This window comes from Cygnus olor, chromosome 3 (genome assembly GCF_009769625.2).
Source record: "Cygnus olor isolate bCygOlo1 chromosome 3, bCygOlo1.pri.v2, whole genome shotgun sequence".
Lineage (NCBI taxonomy): Eukaryota > Metazoa > Chordata > Aves > Anseriformes > Anatidae > Cygnus > Cygnus olor.
In genome coordinates, this window is record NC_049171.1 from 62387717 (window position 1) to 62406679 (window position 18963).

Consider the following 18963-nt stretch of genomic DNA (forward strand, 5'->3'; position numbering starts at 1 on the left):
TTGGTTGGGTTGAGTGATGAAAGCCTGAAAGCAAGGACAGAACAGCCCAGAAACACCTGAGCTTGCCTCATGCCCAAGGAAGAGGGCCTGGGAACCGGTTGCTAAAAGCCAAAGAGAAAATGCTGGATGGATCGGGGCAGTTTCATGGAGGAGGAGATGCACCACACACCCAGCTGCGAAAAGGGGAAGGCCGCGGTGTGGAGGGTGAAAGGTGAGCAGGCAGCACGTGCACCGTTCTGGGTTGTCCCACTGTAAGCAAGGGCGGGCAAGCAACACGCTGACAGCTGTGTCTGCATGCTTGAAAAATTATCTCCACTACATTCAGGGTGACTTCTTGGCAGCGCCCTTCATGTTGTAACTTGTGTTTTGTAGTGGGTGGGTTTTTTGTTTTTTGTAGAGAGAGGCTACTATCTGCAAGAGTCAGCTAAACTGTCACCTACAGAAACAAATCTGCTGACTAGCGTATTAAAATACATTTATCTATTCACTGCACGTATCACTGGAAAACTACTCCCTCAGGTCAGATTTTTGTTTTCCTTTTTTGTTTTAGGCATTGCAGCCATTCCCTTCTTCTGTAAACACACAGAAACCTCCTTCCTCTAAGTCAACTACAAACACTGTCTTATAAATACAGACAGACTACAGTACAGCATACGTTTGTCTTACATAAGTACACTTTTCCAAGAGAGTGAAAATTGTCTTGTGAAAGCAAACTTTTAAAAAACAAAACATTACTTCATATATCACACTGCTCTTTAATAAACACAGTAATGTAATATATCACTGCTTTCTGATTTAGAAGAACTTTTTTTGTTAAGGTTGATAAATAATCGCATGTAAGTTTAATTTACTTCAGGCACATTTTGAATTTGTTTTTCCAGTTGAGGTGAGACAACTAAGACCTCACGAGTTTGTGAGGGACAGGACCGGGTGTCAGAAGACCTGACTTCCAGACATGGTATTTCTGCTGTCCAAGCGAATCTCCTCAGGTTAGATCCAGGCAAGTGCTGTACATCCGTAGACAGACATGACACCATCTAAATTTCACAGATGTACCTCCTAAATGCAGAGTCGTAGGGGGTATATACCCTCTGCCTGCAGCACATGGGCACATTGAGGCACCCTGGGATAAAGCCAGCTAAAGAAGAACCCGAGCTGCCTTAATTCGTGTCCTTTCCACACAAGTAACAACCAGCGCCTGGTACAACACTGCAGAAATCTCTCTCACAAGGAGCAGAAGAATGTAACAGGGATTTCAACATCTCCACTTCTGAGAACTGTGTGCTTATTATCCAATGGTTGCTTAAAGTAAAATGCCTGAAAGGATTTTTCAGTAGATAGGATTTAAAATTATTTAAGGGTGAGATGAGCACCAGCCGAATATCCAGCTTACTGGTGGCATGCTCTATTAGGCAAAAAGGCTGCTGCCTTAAATTTAATGGACACAGCTACATTTTGTGGGGGACTGGTCACACCAGTGTTATACTGGAACATACTCTACCAAACTGGGTCCCCTTTAGAGGGCGTAGCTGCCTCCCTGACTACTTTCTAAACTGCAGGACAGGGACAAGGATTCTGGACTGCCTGTGAAGCACAGTTAATGGGAAATTCCGGGAGACAACTTTTCAAGATAAAGAGCTTGCTGAGAACGATCTGTCCTGGAACTGTAATTAAAATGAGACACCCTAGTTCAAAGGTCTTTTCTGGTTAGTAAAGCTAGCTAAAGTCACTGGCTTTCACTCTTTACATGTCCCTCATTTACAAACCAGGGATAAGAACGCACAACTCTCTTTGTGTGGATGAAACAGGTTGTATAAATGCAGAGCTGTACAAAAGCAATCTGGTTTTCGACAAAGATCTTGTGCTAAATATGACTTTAAAAAAACAGCTCAGTTTAATTCCAATGCAGCATCTATTTTTGTCCGTAAATCTAAATGAGGCAGACAGCTTGCCTCTACTACTTTATATTCCTCCCAAAAATTCATTCAGCTTGGATCAAATCCCATTTCTCTTAAATGTATAAATCCCCATATCATCTGCAGAACTTGAGTATCACAGGGAGTGCTTCTATATCAAAGCTTTAAAATATGCTGTAAAGCCACAGCAACGATGCACTTGTGTAACAACTGAGCTGTGACCAATTGTAACTGTAAAGCAAGTTCATGAACTTCAGCTGTGATATATCCAGTGTGCTGGTTTGTTCAGACTCCCGTTTTAATGGGTCAGGAATTTCAACAGATATATACTACCATGCCAGATCAGCTGAAAAAATTTCTGCTTAACAGTTCTATCTAGATGCTTTGGCTAATACCAGCATTTGCCAGTCCAGTTGCCTTCCCTATTATTCACATCTCTTTCCCCAAAATGTAATTTGATAGTGCTATTTCTAGATTTGTATTTTTACAGAATCACAGAATGGCTGAGGTTGGCAGGGACCTCTGGAGGCCATCTGGTCCAACCCTCTACTCAAGCAGGGACAGCCAGAGTGGGTTGCCCAGGAGCACACCCACGTGGCTTTTGAAGATCTCCAAGGAGCGAGACTCCACCACCTCTCTGTGCAATCTGTGCCAGTGCTCTATCACTTGCACAGTACAGAAGTACTGCCTGATGTTCATATGGGACCTCCTGTGCTCCCATTTGTGCTCATGGCCTCTTGTCCTGGCACTGGGCGACACTGAAAAGAGCCTGGCTCCATATATATACAAGTGCATATACAAAAGCATAAAACAACCCTAGAGACAATCAACACTGGTACCCAACAGACTTCTTTCACACGCAAGTGCTGTATGAAGCTGCAGGCTTTAAACCTATTGCCTAAAGTTAATTATTTATTACAAGGCCTTCTTATTTGTTGAGTAAAAAGAAAGTCTACCAAGTCTTCCAGACTTTTCCAAGACTCAAACACTGCTAAGTGTGTTCCCTCTTGCACAAGTGCCCAAGCCCAGCTTCACAGGTAGATTTAATAACAGATACTATGGTAAGTTCCCAGAAACAAAGATGTTTTGGGCTGCACAGGATAAAGATAACCCTAATGGAGCCTTCTCCTGCAATGGAGAAGTCTGCTGAATGGATACTTCAAATAAATCTAACTGAAAGCAATCAAATGTACTTATGTTAGGTCTATCCTCTCCAATGCACAAGTGCCCTGTTTTACACTGGGAAGGGTGTCCTGACACAACAGCAGGCCACCCAGTCAGGCTAGGAAGCCCAACCCTCCAGACCAGCCTCCCCAGGCTGCTTCAGGGCTCAGCTGTGTAAATGCACAAGGATGGTGCATGAAGTGCAACATTTAAGTCAAGGAGGCATGCAGTTTGATTTTTTTTTTCTCCAAGAGTCCAGATCAGGTGCAAGCCTTTAATAAGGATCCAAATTAAAAGGACCTCTGAAATGTGAAAATACTTCTAGAGTTTTAAGTAAATACAAACATTCTGATCATTTATTTCTTTTTCTGAAGCTTTTCAAAGACAAATAAATGTAATCCCACCCATAGCTCCCCAGGTGGTCGGTATGACTTAGCCATACAGAAAACCTATCTAAAGGCACCAAAATGCAACAGCCATTACAGATTATATTTGTTAACAAGCTGTCATTGGGGAGTGCTCAAAATAGTTATCACCGTTTGTCTTGAGTTAATTTAAATTTCTGCATGAGTGTTATACCACTACATTTACTGGTGACAAGATGTCTTAAGTTTAACAGTTTCTATTTGCTTCCTTTTGCATGTTTGATGCTGGCATTAAAAAACATTCTCTACACTTTTTCTCTGGCATTTTTATGGATATTTGTTGTTTCTTAAGACTACTGAACAGAGATGATATAAAAAGACAAAGGGAATTTCTGATGTTTTTTCTCCTAAGACACTTAATGTTCAGCTTAAAGCTACCTAAAATGCAGCAAACAAGCATTTATAACAACCCAATATAAGAGAAGAAGGAGATAAAAACACAAACTGGAAATCAACTGAAAGTCTGTTATTCCTTGTGATGGAAGTTGCTTACCTACCACTGAAACAATTATACCAGACAGTAACACTTCAGATTTCTTCTCTCCACTAAAGGCACAGATTTGAAACGGGGTGAGGTTCAATAATCTTTCAATCAAATCTTCCTACTGACTCTGACTTCCATCAGAAAATACTACAAAAACACATTAATCTGGTTTAAGAAAATATTATCATTAGTGTTTTGAAACAAATTTTAGACTTCTTAACCCTTTTACTAGAAATGCTTTCACTTCATCATGTATGTATGACACCATGCAATCAATCTACGTATAACAACCCTGTATGTTTTTATACACTCAACACTGCACTACATAACTAAACCTAAAAATAGGGAATCTAAATCCTCCCAAGTAACTCATTTTTTTCAGCACAAGAGCAGCATTCAAATACATGAACTGTAGACTCCCAATCAAATTCTGCTTAGTTTTCATTTGAATATTCCTTTTAAAAAAAAAATCTTTTTTTTTCCCCCCCTTAAATTCCCTGTTAGAAAGGGTGGCTAGAGTATGGACAGAACCACTGACACTAACATGACTGCTGAAACTAAAATAATTAGAAATAAGTTGATTTCTCTGTTTTTTTTTTTTTTTTTTTTTAATTTTATTTTACATCTCCAAGGCCTTTCCAGAAAATATGGTCTACCCCTAGCCTTTAATGGTCTTTTATTTCATTAAGGTTTCCATTTGCTACGGAACTCACATCTTAATATCCCTCTGAACCTGAACTAGACCAGTGGTTCCCCACTACTCTGCAGCTCTTTAATGAAACATAAGATTATTTTAAGTCCATAATCTTCTAAGCAGGATTATTGACTAGTAGGGCTGACCCTAATATTGCTCATCTGAGCAGTGATCTGGCAGATGCCCTCAGAAGACAAAGGGTAAACACGTACCTGTCTGGAGGGTCTTGCAGCAAGACATAATAGGGGCTTTATGAGTAACTACTTAAATCCGGTTTTATTTGACAATGCTAACCAGATGTCTCCTAGAAAACAAATCAAGTATTCCAATCACTGCTGCTTAAATACATTCCTTGAATTTGGCCAACAAAGCTAAACAGAAGCCACTCTCAGCCAAATCCAGCTCTTCTGAAAATGAGATAATAAATGAATCATCACAGACATTGGAACAACAAGCCCTATACTATATACGTAGTTTGAATCAACACAATTACGCCGGGGGGGAAAAGGCACAAAATACAGACACTTGTGCAAGAATCCTCTACAGCTATAGTTTGAAAAAAATAGTATGAAAGCATATCCAACTGTTCACACTGTTTACAGGTGTAAATTTCTCAGTACAGACCTGCCATCTTAACCCACTGGAAATGACAGCCAGCCCAGGCAATAAACAGCAATGTGCACCAAAACATTATCCCCGACCTGCAACTTGAACTGAGCAGAAAGAGCTTCACAAGACCCTTGAGGAACAGGCCATCGGCTGAGAGTCTGATCTGTTTTCAGGACCCTACAGTGCCAATTGCTGGAACTGGAAGATGACTGCCCCTTGGAAATCAGGCCACATATGCCCACTGCCTCCTATTACTCCAGCTGAGTTATATCCACATTTCATGGAGAGCACAGGATGGTTCAAAAAAAATGCAGAGCAAAGCGAGTTCAGGTGAGCAACTGGTCTACACTTCAGTCCATGATCCTTTAAGTACTAAAAAGCTTCAGAGCAACAAGACAGATCTGTCAGTGCACACTGACAGGGGCTGGTTGATAGTGCCACCATCCTGACTCTGGTGAAACACCCACTTAACCTCTTGACCTCAAAGGCCAAAAAAGCTGTAGGATACACTGCAGTAAGTGTACACAGCGGACTCTCAATGCCAGTCCAACCACTCTGTAGACATCGGCAACACAAGACTAAAAAAGGTCAAGCAGTCCTTCAGCCTCGAAAGCTGAAGGCACGCAGTGCAAAGAGGTAGTTTTGGGGTCCAGACACCATGCAGAGCCTTAGCTCTTTCTCACCATCCATCTTCTTCACCTCCCATTTCCCCTGCTCCCTAGAAGGAAAGAGTGGCACAGAGCCGCACAAAACTCCTCAAGGGCCAATATCGTGTTGTTCCCACCTGAACATTTGTATCCTGGGAACAGGAGGTGACCGTGGAGGCATGAGCAAGAGCCCACTTCAAGCAGGCTCTCAGGAAAGGCCTGTTAGAGCAGCTTGGCCCTGAGGGTAGGGAAACAGGTGCCTTGGATGGCCCACGCTTGACATCCAACGTGTCGCCCCATCTGCTCTGCTGGGCGATCCAAGGTGCTGGCTGCTTCCCCAGAGAAAGGGAGAGCCTGTTTTATCCACTGGAAACAAAACATTTAAAATAATGGGAGCTACCACCACCAGCAAAGAACTGCATCATTTAGTAAACTGCATTTTAAATCATATTGCAATGGTACCATGCCAATGAAGTGCAGCTCAATTAGCTCTTCTGCTCCAGCAGCTCAGCCGCTGAGACTTCAAAGTGACATTAAAGACATTCATTTAAAAATAGTTTCTAGTAGTCATGCAGCCTGAGTTCAACATTTCCAAGCCACTGATTTTAGTCAGTAACAACTTTACATTTTAATAGAAAGTCTAATAAAGCCACCCCGATTCTTGAGAATAGAAACAAATAATGTGCATCACAAACTTCCCAACTTCCAGGTGCTTCATTTTCTAATTCAGATTACTGGAAAATATTGTGGGTTTTTTTTGTTTGTTTTGTTTATATAAAAAAAAAAACTTCAGATGGCACCCGAGCACCTGCATGCCTAAATAATAAATAGCTTTACCTCAGTTGTGAAGAAATTTGAATGCAAGATCTCACCATTTATACTTGAAAGTAGTTTTGTAAAGGAAGAGCTCATCATGGTCCCTTGATTTTGAAAGAGTGAAAAAGTCTAGTTCACAGGTACAAAAATCTAACAGAATCCCTCCATGTAACATCTATGATCACAAGCTGCATGCAATTTCACAGTGCAATAAGCAGAGGACATTTCAATATAGACAAATATATATATTATAAAGTAATAAATTGTACAAAAAAATAAAGAAAAATCTCTTCCTCCTCCTCCAAATGCAACACTGCTTCTGCTAAAGGTACGAAGAGTACACTGAGATCACAGAGCAGAGAGCACTTGGTTGTGTTTTTTTTTTTTCCCCCGAAAATTAGGTTGTTTGTTTTTAGCTACACCCATGCTGGCAAAATTTGCTGATTTCTTAAAATTGTACCAGCACAAATAGGTTTGACCTTCTGTTATTTTAAAAGCTACTCAGGATTTTATCTGGTTAGTATTAGGTGGGTGAAACTAGATGGATAAGAACACCTTGACAGAAAGGAATATCTTACCTGAATTATTTTGAAAAAAATTTATACATTAAATATCTTTAGAGGTGGTTTAAATTAATGTTATGCTCTACAAGTGAATTACTATTGGTAACACAAGTTTTACACTTAACTTCTCTCATTCACTGGGGCAGCAATGAACGCAGTAACAAAATAATAGCCTGCAATCAACTTGCTATGGACCATTACTTTTCCTTCCAGCCTTCTATGCTATAATCACATAGCACTAGGCAATTTACTTCCTATCCATTAAGCAGCTTTGAAAAAAATTGTCTTTTCTGAAACAGCAGATGGAAAAATAGTTCAGTAGTAGTCACAACTACACAACAATTTCTACAACGCCTCTATGCTAAATGAAACTCAACTCTGGGCAGAGAACTTTTAATCTAATCCTCCAAATGTGCTCAGAAGCACTGGTGTCCTCCTGATTTCACAGTGCTTGTTGAAGAGTAAAGCTGATAAAACTTCAGGCAATGCCTCTCTTAATGCTCGGAGCCCCTGCAGGCAGTAATGAAATTACTGAAAATGGTGTTAAATTCATGCTGTAGCTACCGAGGACAGCTACAGGCCACAGTGAGGAACTGCTTGTAAGGAAGAAACATGGCCAGGGAAGAGCTTGAGGTAAAAAGTAATTAAATAAATAAGAGTGGAGTTTTGTTGACTATGTCAGCAGCTGGAGGTCTGCTGAAGGCATCATAGTAGTTTTGTTTCTCTCTCTCTCTCAATTACTTCCCTGAAAGCATGAAATTTCATTAACAAGGAGTCCCACATCATGTGTATATGCAAGTTTTATTTACCACAAATGTCTAATTGGTAAATTGTCGTAGTACTGAATAGTTGTGTTTGGTTTTTTTTGTTTGTTTGTTTGTTTGTTTTTTATAAAGAGAAGCAGCTCTAGAGAAAAGTCCCAGCAGAAAGAAATAACTTTAGGTGCGTAAGCTGGGGGAAGCAGCATATGATAATCAGTTTCACACAAATAGATTAGATATAAATTTATTGAAATAGAAGATGCAGTGGTTATATTTCCAATAAAACATAAGAAAATCAGAAGAGCATTTTAGCCTGTGGATTTTTCTTTGATAATGGAACCAAGCAGAGAATAGAAAAATATAAGAACAAGTAGTTAAGGCTTACAAAACACTAAATCTAGACAGTATCATTTTCATCTAAAGCAGGCAAATATCTTTTTTTTTTTTTTTTTTGAAAGAACTGGTAAGTGTGCCTGTAAGGGAACAGTAAACATTTCAAGGCTAAAGCACTGCACAAATGTATTAATCGAATATAAGTACAGAGGAACACATAGGCTATCCTCTGAGCCATGTGTGAGCTAATAACCCTGGCTGTCAAGACTACCCTATTAAATGATAATGAAAGGCACCTAGTAAGAGATGGTGAAATTCAATTAACTGGAGAAACAGCAAGAGAAATAAAACGTGACAGCCAAACACTTCTCCACTCAAGACATATAAAATGAAGTTTTCTGCATGTTTAAAAAGCAGAAATGCAGTATTAAACAAACAAAAATACACCACTCTTTTAAATCAAGTTAACTCTGTGAGGTATCAAGTGCCTGTGGTTCCTGTTGAAACAAAAAGGGACTCAAAATAAGCTGGCTCTTTGCAGGTTAACCCCCTTTGCAAAATAACCAATGTAAAGAAAACCCTGCTAACAATTTCCAGAACACGGACAATATGCTGTAATTTCAAGCTCTCCTTTTGGCCCAGCAACAGCTGTTTCACAGTCCTCTCTGCTTGCTGCCTGCCCACTGCACTAACACAACTCAGTGCATGTCACACTGGAGTGTAGGGGTACACCCTGAGTAATAAGGGCAGAAATTGGTCCTCAGAAAAACCCTGCACCCTTCTGCAAGAAAGCAGTTATACTACTGAAAGAGTCCTTGTGGGTGCTCTGTTCACCATCTCTTTTCTTTTCACTTAACACCTTTTCCGACTTTTCACAAAGAGCTACATTCCCAGAAATGAGACTGTACGGCAACAAAAAAAGTCGCTGAATGACATACCTCTGATTTGGTTCTTAAACTAATACATAAATGGAATAATTCAGGACTTACTGAAACGGAAGGCACCATTTTTGAAGCACTCCAAAGACTAAATGGGCCTAAAGTGGACTAACTTAGTGGACTAAAGGCCTAAAATGGGCCTAAATTTGGACTAAAGTGGCCAAAACCCACCAGGTTTTCTATTTTTCCACTCTAGAGTGCTCTACCAGGTAACAGACTTCCTTGTTTCTTGATAGCAAAAGTATTTTCCCTTTATCTCTAGTGGTAAACCCCACTCAGTGTTCCTGGTGTGCTGTAGCCAAACCAAACAAGTTTCTTCTGAAGCCTACAACTTGGATTGCAAAGACTGTTGCAAAAACCACCATTGCTTTAGGATACACTAGCACCTGTAGCAGCATCTTACCTCTCAGTACTGACTTGAGGTTCAGCTTGGCTTGTCGGTGCAGGTCCTCCACACAAGGTGGTCTTGAGGAAGGCAGGAACACATTTTCCTGCTGGTGCCACGGAGCAGTGTAATGGACAGTCCATCTGCTCTCTTCATCTAAGTTGGAAACAGCTGCAGAGAGAGACAAAAAGAAGGAAACTAAATGCTGCTGTAGGTAGCTGTAGCATGTAACCCCATATGTAAGTTTGCCATGCATCCTCTTGAAACCAAAAAGATTGTTTTCATAGAATCATAGAATTGTTTTTTACTACAAATAGATTGTTTTTCACCATAGGCTTAGGTCCACTATAGTCTACAGTTCAAATGCTCTCTAGAACCTTGCTTCCATGGCAGTTTAAAAGCCCTCCTCTCATTTCTAGTCGAAATGCATTCTCCTGTGGTGTGTAGGAAACACCTTTCTCTCCTCCTGCATTTATATTTGCTGATGCATTTATTGTGAACTTGCAACCGTGTGCCCCCTCTAGCTCCCAGTCTCAGCAGATGAAATCAGTTTTCCTGTCCCCTGATCCTGCCAGGAGCTTCCCCTTGCTCAAGGGTGACCCTGAGAATGTGACAGTCGTCATGAGAGATTATGACAGGTTCATTTGTACCGTGAAATAACCTTCTCTGACCTCACACATATAAAAACCAGGAACCAAAATTCAGCCGAAGCCAACAAATCAGCTACTTTACATTTCCATGAGTGGAAAGCAGGTTTGGACAGCAGTAACTCACTGGGGAAATACTACTTGGAGCAGAAGAGCACTAAAGAGGGGTTGCATTGGCCACATCTTCCCTGCCAGTATACACATGAAAGTAACATGCTGACGCTGCTCAAGTTCAAAGTTCCCTACAGACAGTCAGTAATGAATCAGCCAAAGCGCACAAGTCTAAGATTTGTTTATCATTTATGCTTCCCGAGAGACAGCCATTACCTTTCGTTTAAAGTTTATCATCAATAAAAACTTTTACAGTTGAATGGCCATATCCCTCCGCCCCGCAATAAACAGGAAAAGGGCAGTTGGGGGTCATATTTTATGATCCCCCAGACAGCGTTTGGCTTGCGGCCAGCAAGCTGCATATCCTTGCTCAGCTCTCCAAAGCAGGAAAAAAAAAAAAAAAAAAAAAAGAGAAGAAAAAGCCACTACAGCTGTGCCGCCTCCCAGGCACCTGCTCTGCTGACTTGGCCCCAATGTGCTGCCCTTGCTACCAACTCTGCATCTTCCCTTGTTTCCATGCTGCCGTGGATGTGCGGGGCTCGCTGCCTGCAGCATCCTTGCTGAAGTTTGTGCCGTGCCTCTGGGGTAGCGGAGGAGGTGCGTCAGGAAGCAACGCCAAGGCAACAGCCTCCTGTCACCTGAAAAAGGGCTTCTCCTCTAACACCGCAGCCCATCCGCCAGGATCGGTTCAGACGGAAATAATCTGTACTCACATCAAAGAACATAAAGTTGTGAAGCTTAAGGCATACCTATGACACGGTGCTCAGTGCCTGTGTTGTCTTAAAAAGACTTGAGGGTGGTGGGAGGTTCTCAGATAAATTTCCTCACTTGTTTTCAGGGACCTCAGAGAAGCTTTCTGAAGAACGCCCATCACTCTCCTCACCTTCAGGACGCCTTGGTCCCACACCCCGTCCCCTCGCACTGGCTGCAGTAAGGGACAGATGCAGCCGGTCTGTGCCTGCTCTCGCTAACCAGAGGCAAACCTGCCCCATCGCAACCTGGAGCCGGCAGGTGGATGCCACCACACCCGCAGAAGGGCAGAGGAGGTGGCAGTGGCACAGCAGCCCGTGGCAGCCGTCCCAGGCCATTTCCCCACATCCTCAACAGAGCGACAGCAGCGGCCGTAGGGCAGCGCGAAAGCCTGAGCTGCGCTCCCCTGCCGGGCTCCTTCCCCGAAGAACAGCAAGCACGCACGGCTACTTACTCTTTCTCTTGAAAAGTTTCACGAGAGATGTAAGCTTTTTGTTGATGAAAACCACCATTTTCAAGGCGTTCGACTGTGATCCTGGAGTTTAAATCCCATAAAAAGTCGGAGGTGCGGAAAGGTGACCACTTCTCAGCCTGGTCCCGCTCAGCCCCTGTGCTCCAAGTTTCTCTCCTCCAGCCTTCTCCCTTTTACTCCCCTTCAACTACAACTTTACACCTCCCTACTGGTGCACAAAACCACTGACAAGCCCTTCGCCCCAATTTCTCCCCCTCGAATGCAATCCAGCGGGCTGACGACTGCCAGCTTCAACACATAAAATGTGAGGGAAAAAAAAAAAAAGAAAATTAAACAAAATAATTAACCCCCAACCCCTAATGCCATTCACACTGGCTCAGGCCCACAGCTCCCTGGCAGACGGCGCAGTGCTTCTGCCCAACCCTGCCACCCCACCCCAGCAAGGGCCAAGCCCAGCGCTCTGCTCACCACAGCCCCAGCGGGGCGGGGAGGGGAAGGGAAGGGAGAAAAAGGGAGGGGAAAGGAGAGGAGGGGAAGGGCAGCCGCTCCCCTCCGCCCCTCAGCCCCGCAGTGTCTCCCCCTCCAGACACGCTGCCCCCCCCCCCCCGGCCCCAGGCAATCGCAGTGACTGCGGCAGCCCGGTCATTTCACATATTGGATTTCATTCAGCAGCGCTCCCAATTTATTCTTATTAGCGTCAACCCGGACCAGATACATGGAAAACAAAATCAAGTTATTTCTGCCTAATGGAGAACCTGTTATTCGTCAAATGAAGCTCAAGCACAGAGATATGAAACAGCCCAACTTTTTGCCGTGCACGTTACATCCCCACACCCTAAAAAATAAATATCAAGGTCCACGGCTGTCCTTCCTAGGAAGGAACTGCAATTTTGAAGCAGTTAAAGGGAAAATGCTAAGCAGCGAGTCAATGTGCTCAGCAGGGCATGCCCTTCACACTGTTAAGACTCAAGAAGCAAGCCCTGCCTCACAAAGCAAGCGTAGGAAACTGCCTCGGGTTAACAATGCGAAGGATTTTTCCTCAGGAAAGAGAAAAATGTCAGCAGCGGGGGTCTCGGCCTGACCCCAAAGCTGCAGCAGGATCTGGCCCCTGCAGCGTAAAAAGCAAACGCTCCACAGGAACTTTGCTCCAAGCTTCACCACAACGCCGAGACTCAGTGCCACGCAGAAAAGAGCGTAAGCAAAGTGCCCCCATCAGTGTCTGAACACACTGCTACTGGTGTTTTATCAGTATTTTCCAATTCCACAGAACTGGCAATCACAACGTGGGTTTGACACCAAAAGTGCCAGGACCTTCCAGCAGCTGCTGGTCCGAGAGACCTTCTGATGGGCGCGCCTGTGCCAAAGGGACAGAGGACCCCCACGCCATGGCAGCGTGATGGGGAAGGCACCTCTGCTTCTGCATTGATCCCCATCAAGCACCTTACACAAAAAATGTCCCTGGCATCAAAATTCTGGCAACAAGGCGACTGCTCATTCATGTATCACCCTGTTTTCACACAGCAAAGACTTCAAATTGTCACCTTCTGACTTGTAGGCCTCATCCTAAAGAAAGCGGGTACTGCTGTTGAGGAGGAACATGCTTTGGGCAGTGCAGCAGAAATTATAAACAAACTTTCAGATGACAGCTTAAATCTCATCTTCTACATACAAACTCTGAGCCAGGAACTTAAGGTACCATCGTTATGTGCTATAAACTGGGCTACCCAAGTTGTTGTTAGCTGCTGTAGGCCTTGAGAGTCACCTGATTTAAGGACTTTTGTGATATTTAACATGACACATCTGACAACGCTATTTAGTATTTTAAAAAAGTCACACACACAAAAGTATCCCCCTTAGCACTTTACCATTACACATTCATCATTAAAACCCTGTTAGATGCGCACTTGGTGGACACACTCTGGGGGTGAGCCCAGCATGACTCCAGCAGCGCTGCCATCTAAGAGCACACATAGAAGGTGGTAACTTGGTTTTTAGTGTGGTGTTGATCTTTTTTAGGATGTAGGAAGTGCTTTTGCAAGCGGGAAGAGGAACTACTGTGCATTTGCACAGGAGAAGGTGATGCTTTCAAGCTTGGCCAGGGACACAGACTGAACCTGAGGCCTCTCTGGCATCTCACGGTGGCTCACGAGCCACAGGCAGCAGGTGTCATCTACATTTCAGGGTCAGGTCCTGTACCTGGTGTTTTGCCATCTTCCTGGCTACTTTGGACAGCTTGGGAAACTCCTCCCTTTTTCAAACTCCTCCCTTTTCCACTGTGGGCTGCAATGTGTCCCAAGTCCAGGGTTGCTCTTTGTTATTGGATCCTCCCCCAGCCCGAAGCATTTCTCCTTCCTGAAAACAAGCGCTTGATGGCTGTCGTCAAGCCCTGATCTCCAGCATGTAGGCACAGTTATTCAAAACCAGTAGCAAACAATCCATAAATGATGGCTGCCTTTCACCCTCCCTTCACCTTCCCTGTGGTCATGCTGATAAGGTGGCCAGGCATCAAAAATCAGTACCATGAGGGGATGCCTCAAGGAACATGCATCTGCATCACTCAGAGTCTGCAGCGGGTCAGCAATAACCCCAAACTCATCTTCACTGGAGACAAACCCAGTGGCTTCCATGAAATTCAGCATGTTGTCTCAACCCGGTTTTTATAGAACACTTTGCAAGGCACAAAAACTGTCAGCACAACTGGCTCTGGTGGTAGCTCTCCTAGAGCTGAAAGCGTGAACGAAGTGTGCTTCTCTGAAGGTTGTCGTTTCCACATTGAGAAGAAAAAGAGGGGACAGTCTGAGAAAATTCATGTCGTAGTCACTACCCAAACAAAGGCCTTTAGCCTCCAACTTTGCCAGTCCAGCAGTCAACGCCCACACCCCCCAAAACAACACCACTACCAAACTAAAACTACCTTGGTAGAAAAACTTTTGGAAGTGTTCGAGTTGGCTAAGAGCTGTGCACGCAGCAAGTGTGTGCATGCCGCAGTATCGGTTCTTTACGAGCCGTGCTGGTAGTAGGCTGGGGAGGCCGTGCTCCGTGGCACACTTGTGAGTTCACCTTGGAGGAGTTAATATTAACCCGCTGCCTCAGCTCCCACATCCTCGGAAACAGGGATGACGCTGACTTGCCACCTCACACGGATACTGCCACAAGCAATAAAGTAAATGAGTAAATGAAATGAATAAAAGAATAAAATGAATAAAGAAATTTTTCCACTAATTTTCACGCAGGAGGGATGAGCCCAACACACATACCAACTTCATGGAATGAACGGTGCATTAAACCACTAACAGATGTATCACCGCCTTGAAAACTAGACTTTAGGAGGTAAGCCCTAGCGATTTTATTTAGACAATGGAAAAATCCTCCATTAAGCAGCTGCATAGCATTGCTGCTGTTTTAAGAGGGGGGGGGGGGAAAAAAAGGGAAAATGTGTAACTGAACCAGGAACTGCATGGCAAGAGCTCTTCCAGTGAGCCTTGATGCAATAACCAAAAGGGAAAGTTAAAACGTTGGAAAGCAGATATAATCAACACAATGAAATCAATGTGTTTGCTTTTTTACCGATCTCAGTCACTCGCTTGAAATAAAATTTCAAAATCAAAATCAGCTCATGTGAGGCTGCAGACGAAGAAGCCTTTGGCAAGGCCATTGTTTTTTTTAAGGCCATGCTGCCTTAAAAACCGTACCTGTACTTCTACTTGGGACTTTTGTCATTAGGAAAACTAACACGAAGCACCTGCGACAAGAAACACCAAATGTAGCTGTGTTCAGGCTTTATTCCTGCTCTGACCACCTTCACCCATGCCTCTGAGCACTTGCTGGTGTTTAAATGGATTCAAACCCACCCCTGTGGACCACAGGAATTAATAATTTATGATTGCGAGTCTTTTTTTTCCCCCTCCTATCAGAGCCAATCATGTCTGGCCATCTCCTGGCATTTTTCAGGAGAACAAAAGTGCTCCCCCCACAAACGCCATCGGTCCCAAGCGGCGAGGCGCTCAGCTGCCCTCCTCTCTCCAAGCGAGGCCCTTCACAATGGCTTCTTTCAAGGCACCCTCGGCCTGGGCGAAGCACGATACTTCCCCAGCTACTAGGAAATCGCAATTCATTAGACCTGCGATCAAGATGAAGAGGAGAATGCATGGGGGAGAGGGAACAAAGGACGAGAAGTATTTTATCCCAAAGCCACCACAAAAGAAAAGAGAGACCCCCGGCCCAGTGAACTCATGGGGAAGCACCAAGCCTGTCTCCACACAGGCAATTACCGGGCAGGTATTGCCTTAAAGAAGAGTCCCTTCATTTATTCATCCCACGAGGGATTACAGCTCCAGGCTCTGGCCAGGGGGCTGCCTGGCGGGGGAAGAGAGGGGAAGATGAGACGGGAAAGCAGAAGCAGCACAACCTAAGCCAGAGAGGACAGAAAAGCAGCAGGCGGATTGATCTGATGATCCTATTTAGGTCACCGCACAATAAAGCTAATTCATTCCTTTTGCAATTCAAAACGTCTTGCCACAGATCCTCTATCATGCAAACACATCACCAGAGAGAATAGGGAGAATTTCGAGCTGCACGCAGACAAAGCAGCAGCTTTGCTCAGGTAGAGCATCTCCTGACACACTGTATCTGCAGACAGAACAGATAACATTTAGTGAATGTGCAGTTTTGTTGAATGTCTTTGTTTTAAATTGCAAGACACAAGCCTTTGGCCATTCCCGAACTAAGGCGAATTCAGCTCCCAGACGAATCCTTTGCTGTCTCCATAGGAAGACCCTTTTAACATTCCACCAGGAAACATCCGGATTTTAAATTCCAAATCCACCTTAACGCTCCTATGCTACGGCTTATCCTGAAGAACTGATCAAAAGCGTTGGCAGCACATCTCTGCATAATCTTACTTTTATTTGCCCTAAAAATGCACCGTGGCAAAGATAGTCCTCTTCTGTCTTAGGGATGGGGGAAAACAAACAAACGAAAAACACATAAAGTGAGCAAGTTCGCTTAAGTTTTCTGGTTTATTCATTCTGTGGGACTCAGCGAAACCAACAAAACCAGACTGCAAACCCACCACTGCTGGACTTCTGTCCCACACTGTCTCCTTGTTCGGTCTGTAATTCCGTCTTTGGCAGCTGTGCCCTCGTGGATCCCCACTAATATCCAACAGACATCTTAAATTAATCTCAGTCTGCATTCTCTTTAGGGGTGTCCTGAAGGGGACACACTCCCCGCTTATTTCACTTATTTAAAGGTCATAGAAAGAATTCTTGCAGCATATCTCAGCCTCCCCTCCCAACACTGCTCTTTGGGATACTTCTAGTTATATATGGATTATTCTGGTACAAGGAGTTAGCACGAAGAGCTAGCAAATTCTTTTTTTTTTTTTTTTTTTCCCCCTAAGCTCCAAGACGCTCTCTCAAAATTAGGCTGGTATGTCCCGCAGTTTGCTGAGAACTTTGCAATCTGTAAATTAAAAAAAATAAAATCCTTGAAAACTACCGGCCTTCAGACAATTCTGTGCCTGTTAATGCAAAAATCAAACAAGGCTCACTGACTCACATAGCAGATTGAAAACAAATTTTGTTTCTTAGTTGGAAACTTTCAGTTACTTCCCCAAAGTAAGTAAAAGCTAAGGTTCACAAACAATAAATGGATTTCGGCAGTTATGACATTTGGCATTTTCCCTAAAGCCCTAAGAATTGACAAAATCTGAAAAGCTGGGCATGTTCCAATTAAATAGTGGCACAAACTACCTCGAAAGACTATATTCTCCAGCCAAAGGCACGCGACAGTCACCTAATCATTGTGCTGTTGCAGGACTCGGTGATCTGTGTCAAGCTGCTAAGCACACAGCTGAGCCAACATCTGTACCACAGCATCTCCAGAGAACATCTTCGGCTGCTCACATGCGTGTTGATGTCGGACACGATCAAATACCAATGGATTTTGAAAACAAATTTCAAAATGACCTTTTTGTAGTCTGCATCTTCTTATTAGACACTGTCAATAAAGCCTTGATAATGAAAGGATAGCCTCATAAATTCATACTGCTAATTGGTTGAACTTTTGAAATTTATAATGTGGATAACTTAAATTTTTATTACCACCTGTTTGATTAAAAGAGTCAGAGATGCAAACATGTTTGTTATTAATCATACCCAATCAAGCAAACCTCACACCGTGCTGCGTTCAGTCAATATGAACAGCTGTAGAGCTGCATTTCGTTTGTTCACTGAACAAATGTGTCTAGTGGTTTACATGATGCTACTATGAAAAAGGTGTCTTACCACCAAGCATCTTCAAGAAGGACCTGTGAGCGCACCAACTATCAAGATTTTTAATTATCAGTAAATAAAGAGGTGGGGGCATTATGCAAATACAGGCCTCACCATCTACTTCATCAAAAGGTAATCCATGAAAAGATGAAAAATGGAAATTCTCTCTTCTCCTGAATTAGTTCTGCCTTCATTTCCTGCCAGAAAGGGAAAGAAGTGCCTTATTTTTTATTTTTTTCCTCCAGGATCCCTCCTGTAGATCCCCACAGTTTTTCTTGTTTTAGAGAAACTAGTTATTCCCTGCTTTGGATGGAGACTGTCAGAAAAAACAAACAAACAGTAAAGCTATAACATCAAGGGGTGTAACATACACCACTCGAAAATGAAAGATACCATTTTAATTGCTAAAATGTCATTTTTGCTATCTCCGGTTTCCCTGCTTAGCACAAAATACAAATTACACAGAAGGCATTGGAGGGGAAGAGTGTAAATATGAAACTCAGGACTGCTAATGGTAGTTGTAGAAATACTTCTGCCAATGCTTTTTTTATTTGTTCCACCATTTTGCATCACAGGTTATGGAGATGAGAAGGGAAGCATGACTTTAAACATAGCTTGGAAGAAAGAGCCAGGTGAGAAACCTTTGAGAGATGCTTCCCCCAGGCTCCAGGGCAGGTCTGACCCCTGGAGGGGAGTATTTGGTTTGAATGTAAAGGAGGAGGTGGGAGATCAATAACACAGTCAATGTGAATAAAGTTTACACCCTTGGGAAAATGAATCAATAAAACCACAGCTGTATTTTCCCAAAATTATTCTGCAGAATGTATTATGCATGAGAAGCCTCTTCCTTATTCCCATCCCTCTGGATAATGATAGAGCCAGTTCTAGTCTTTCACATCTTTTAAGGACACTGCAATACAGCACTAAACAAACTTCAATCCCAGTTTGATTTGACAGACAGAAGCGCTGCCTA

The 18963-nt window shown here is 43.3% G+C and overlaps 1 protein-coding gene across 10 annotated transcripts in view; it reads right to left on the minus strand.

The window, feature by feature from the left end:
• NHSL1 (NHS like 1) overlaps positions 1 to 18963 on the minus strand; it is a 166684-nt gene that overhangs the window by 38643 nt on the left and 109078 nt on the right. For 9 of the 10 annotated variants that reach the window (XM_040551755.1, XM_040551760.1, XM_040551761.1 and 6 more), the window contains one exon: positions 9754 to 9906. In XM_040551755.1, the coding sequence (XP_040407689.1) occupies positions 9754 to 9906 (153 nt within the window). Of the gene's footprint in view, positions 1 to 9753; positions 9907 to 11697; positions 11771 to 18963 lie in introns of those variants that run through there. The other variant, XM_040551762.1, reaches the window with a different exon arrangement.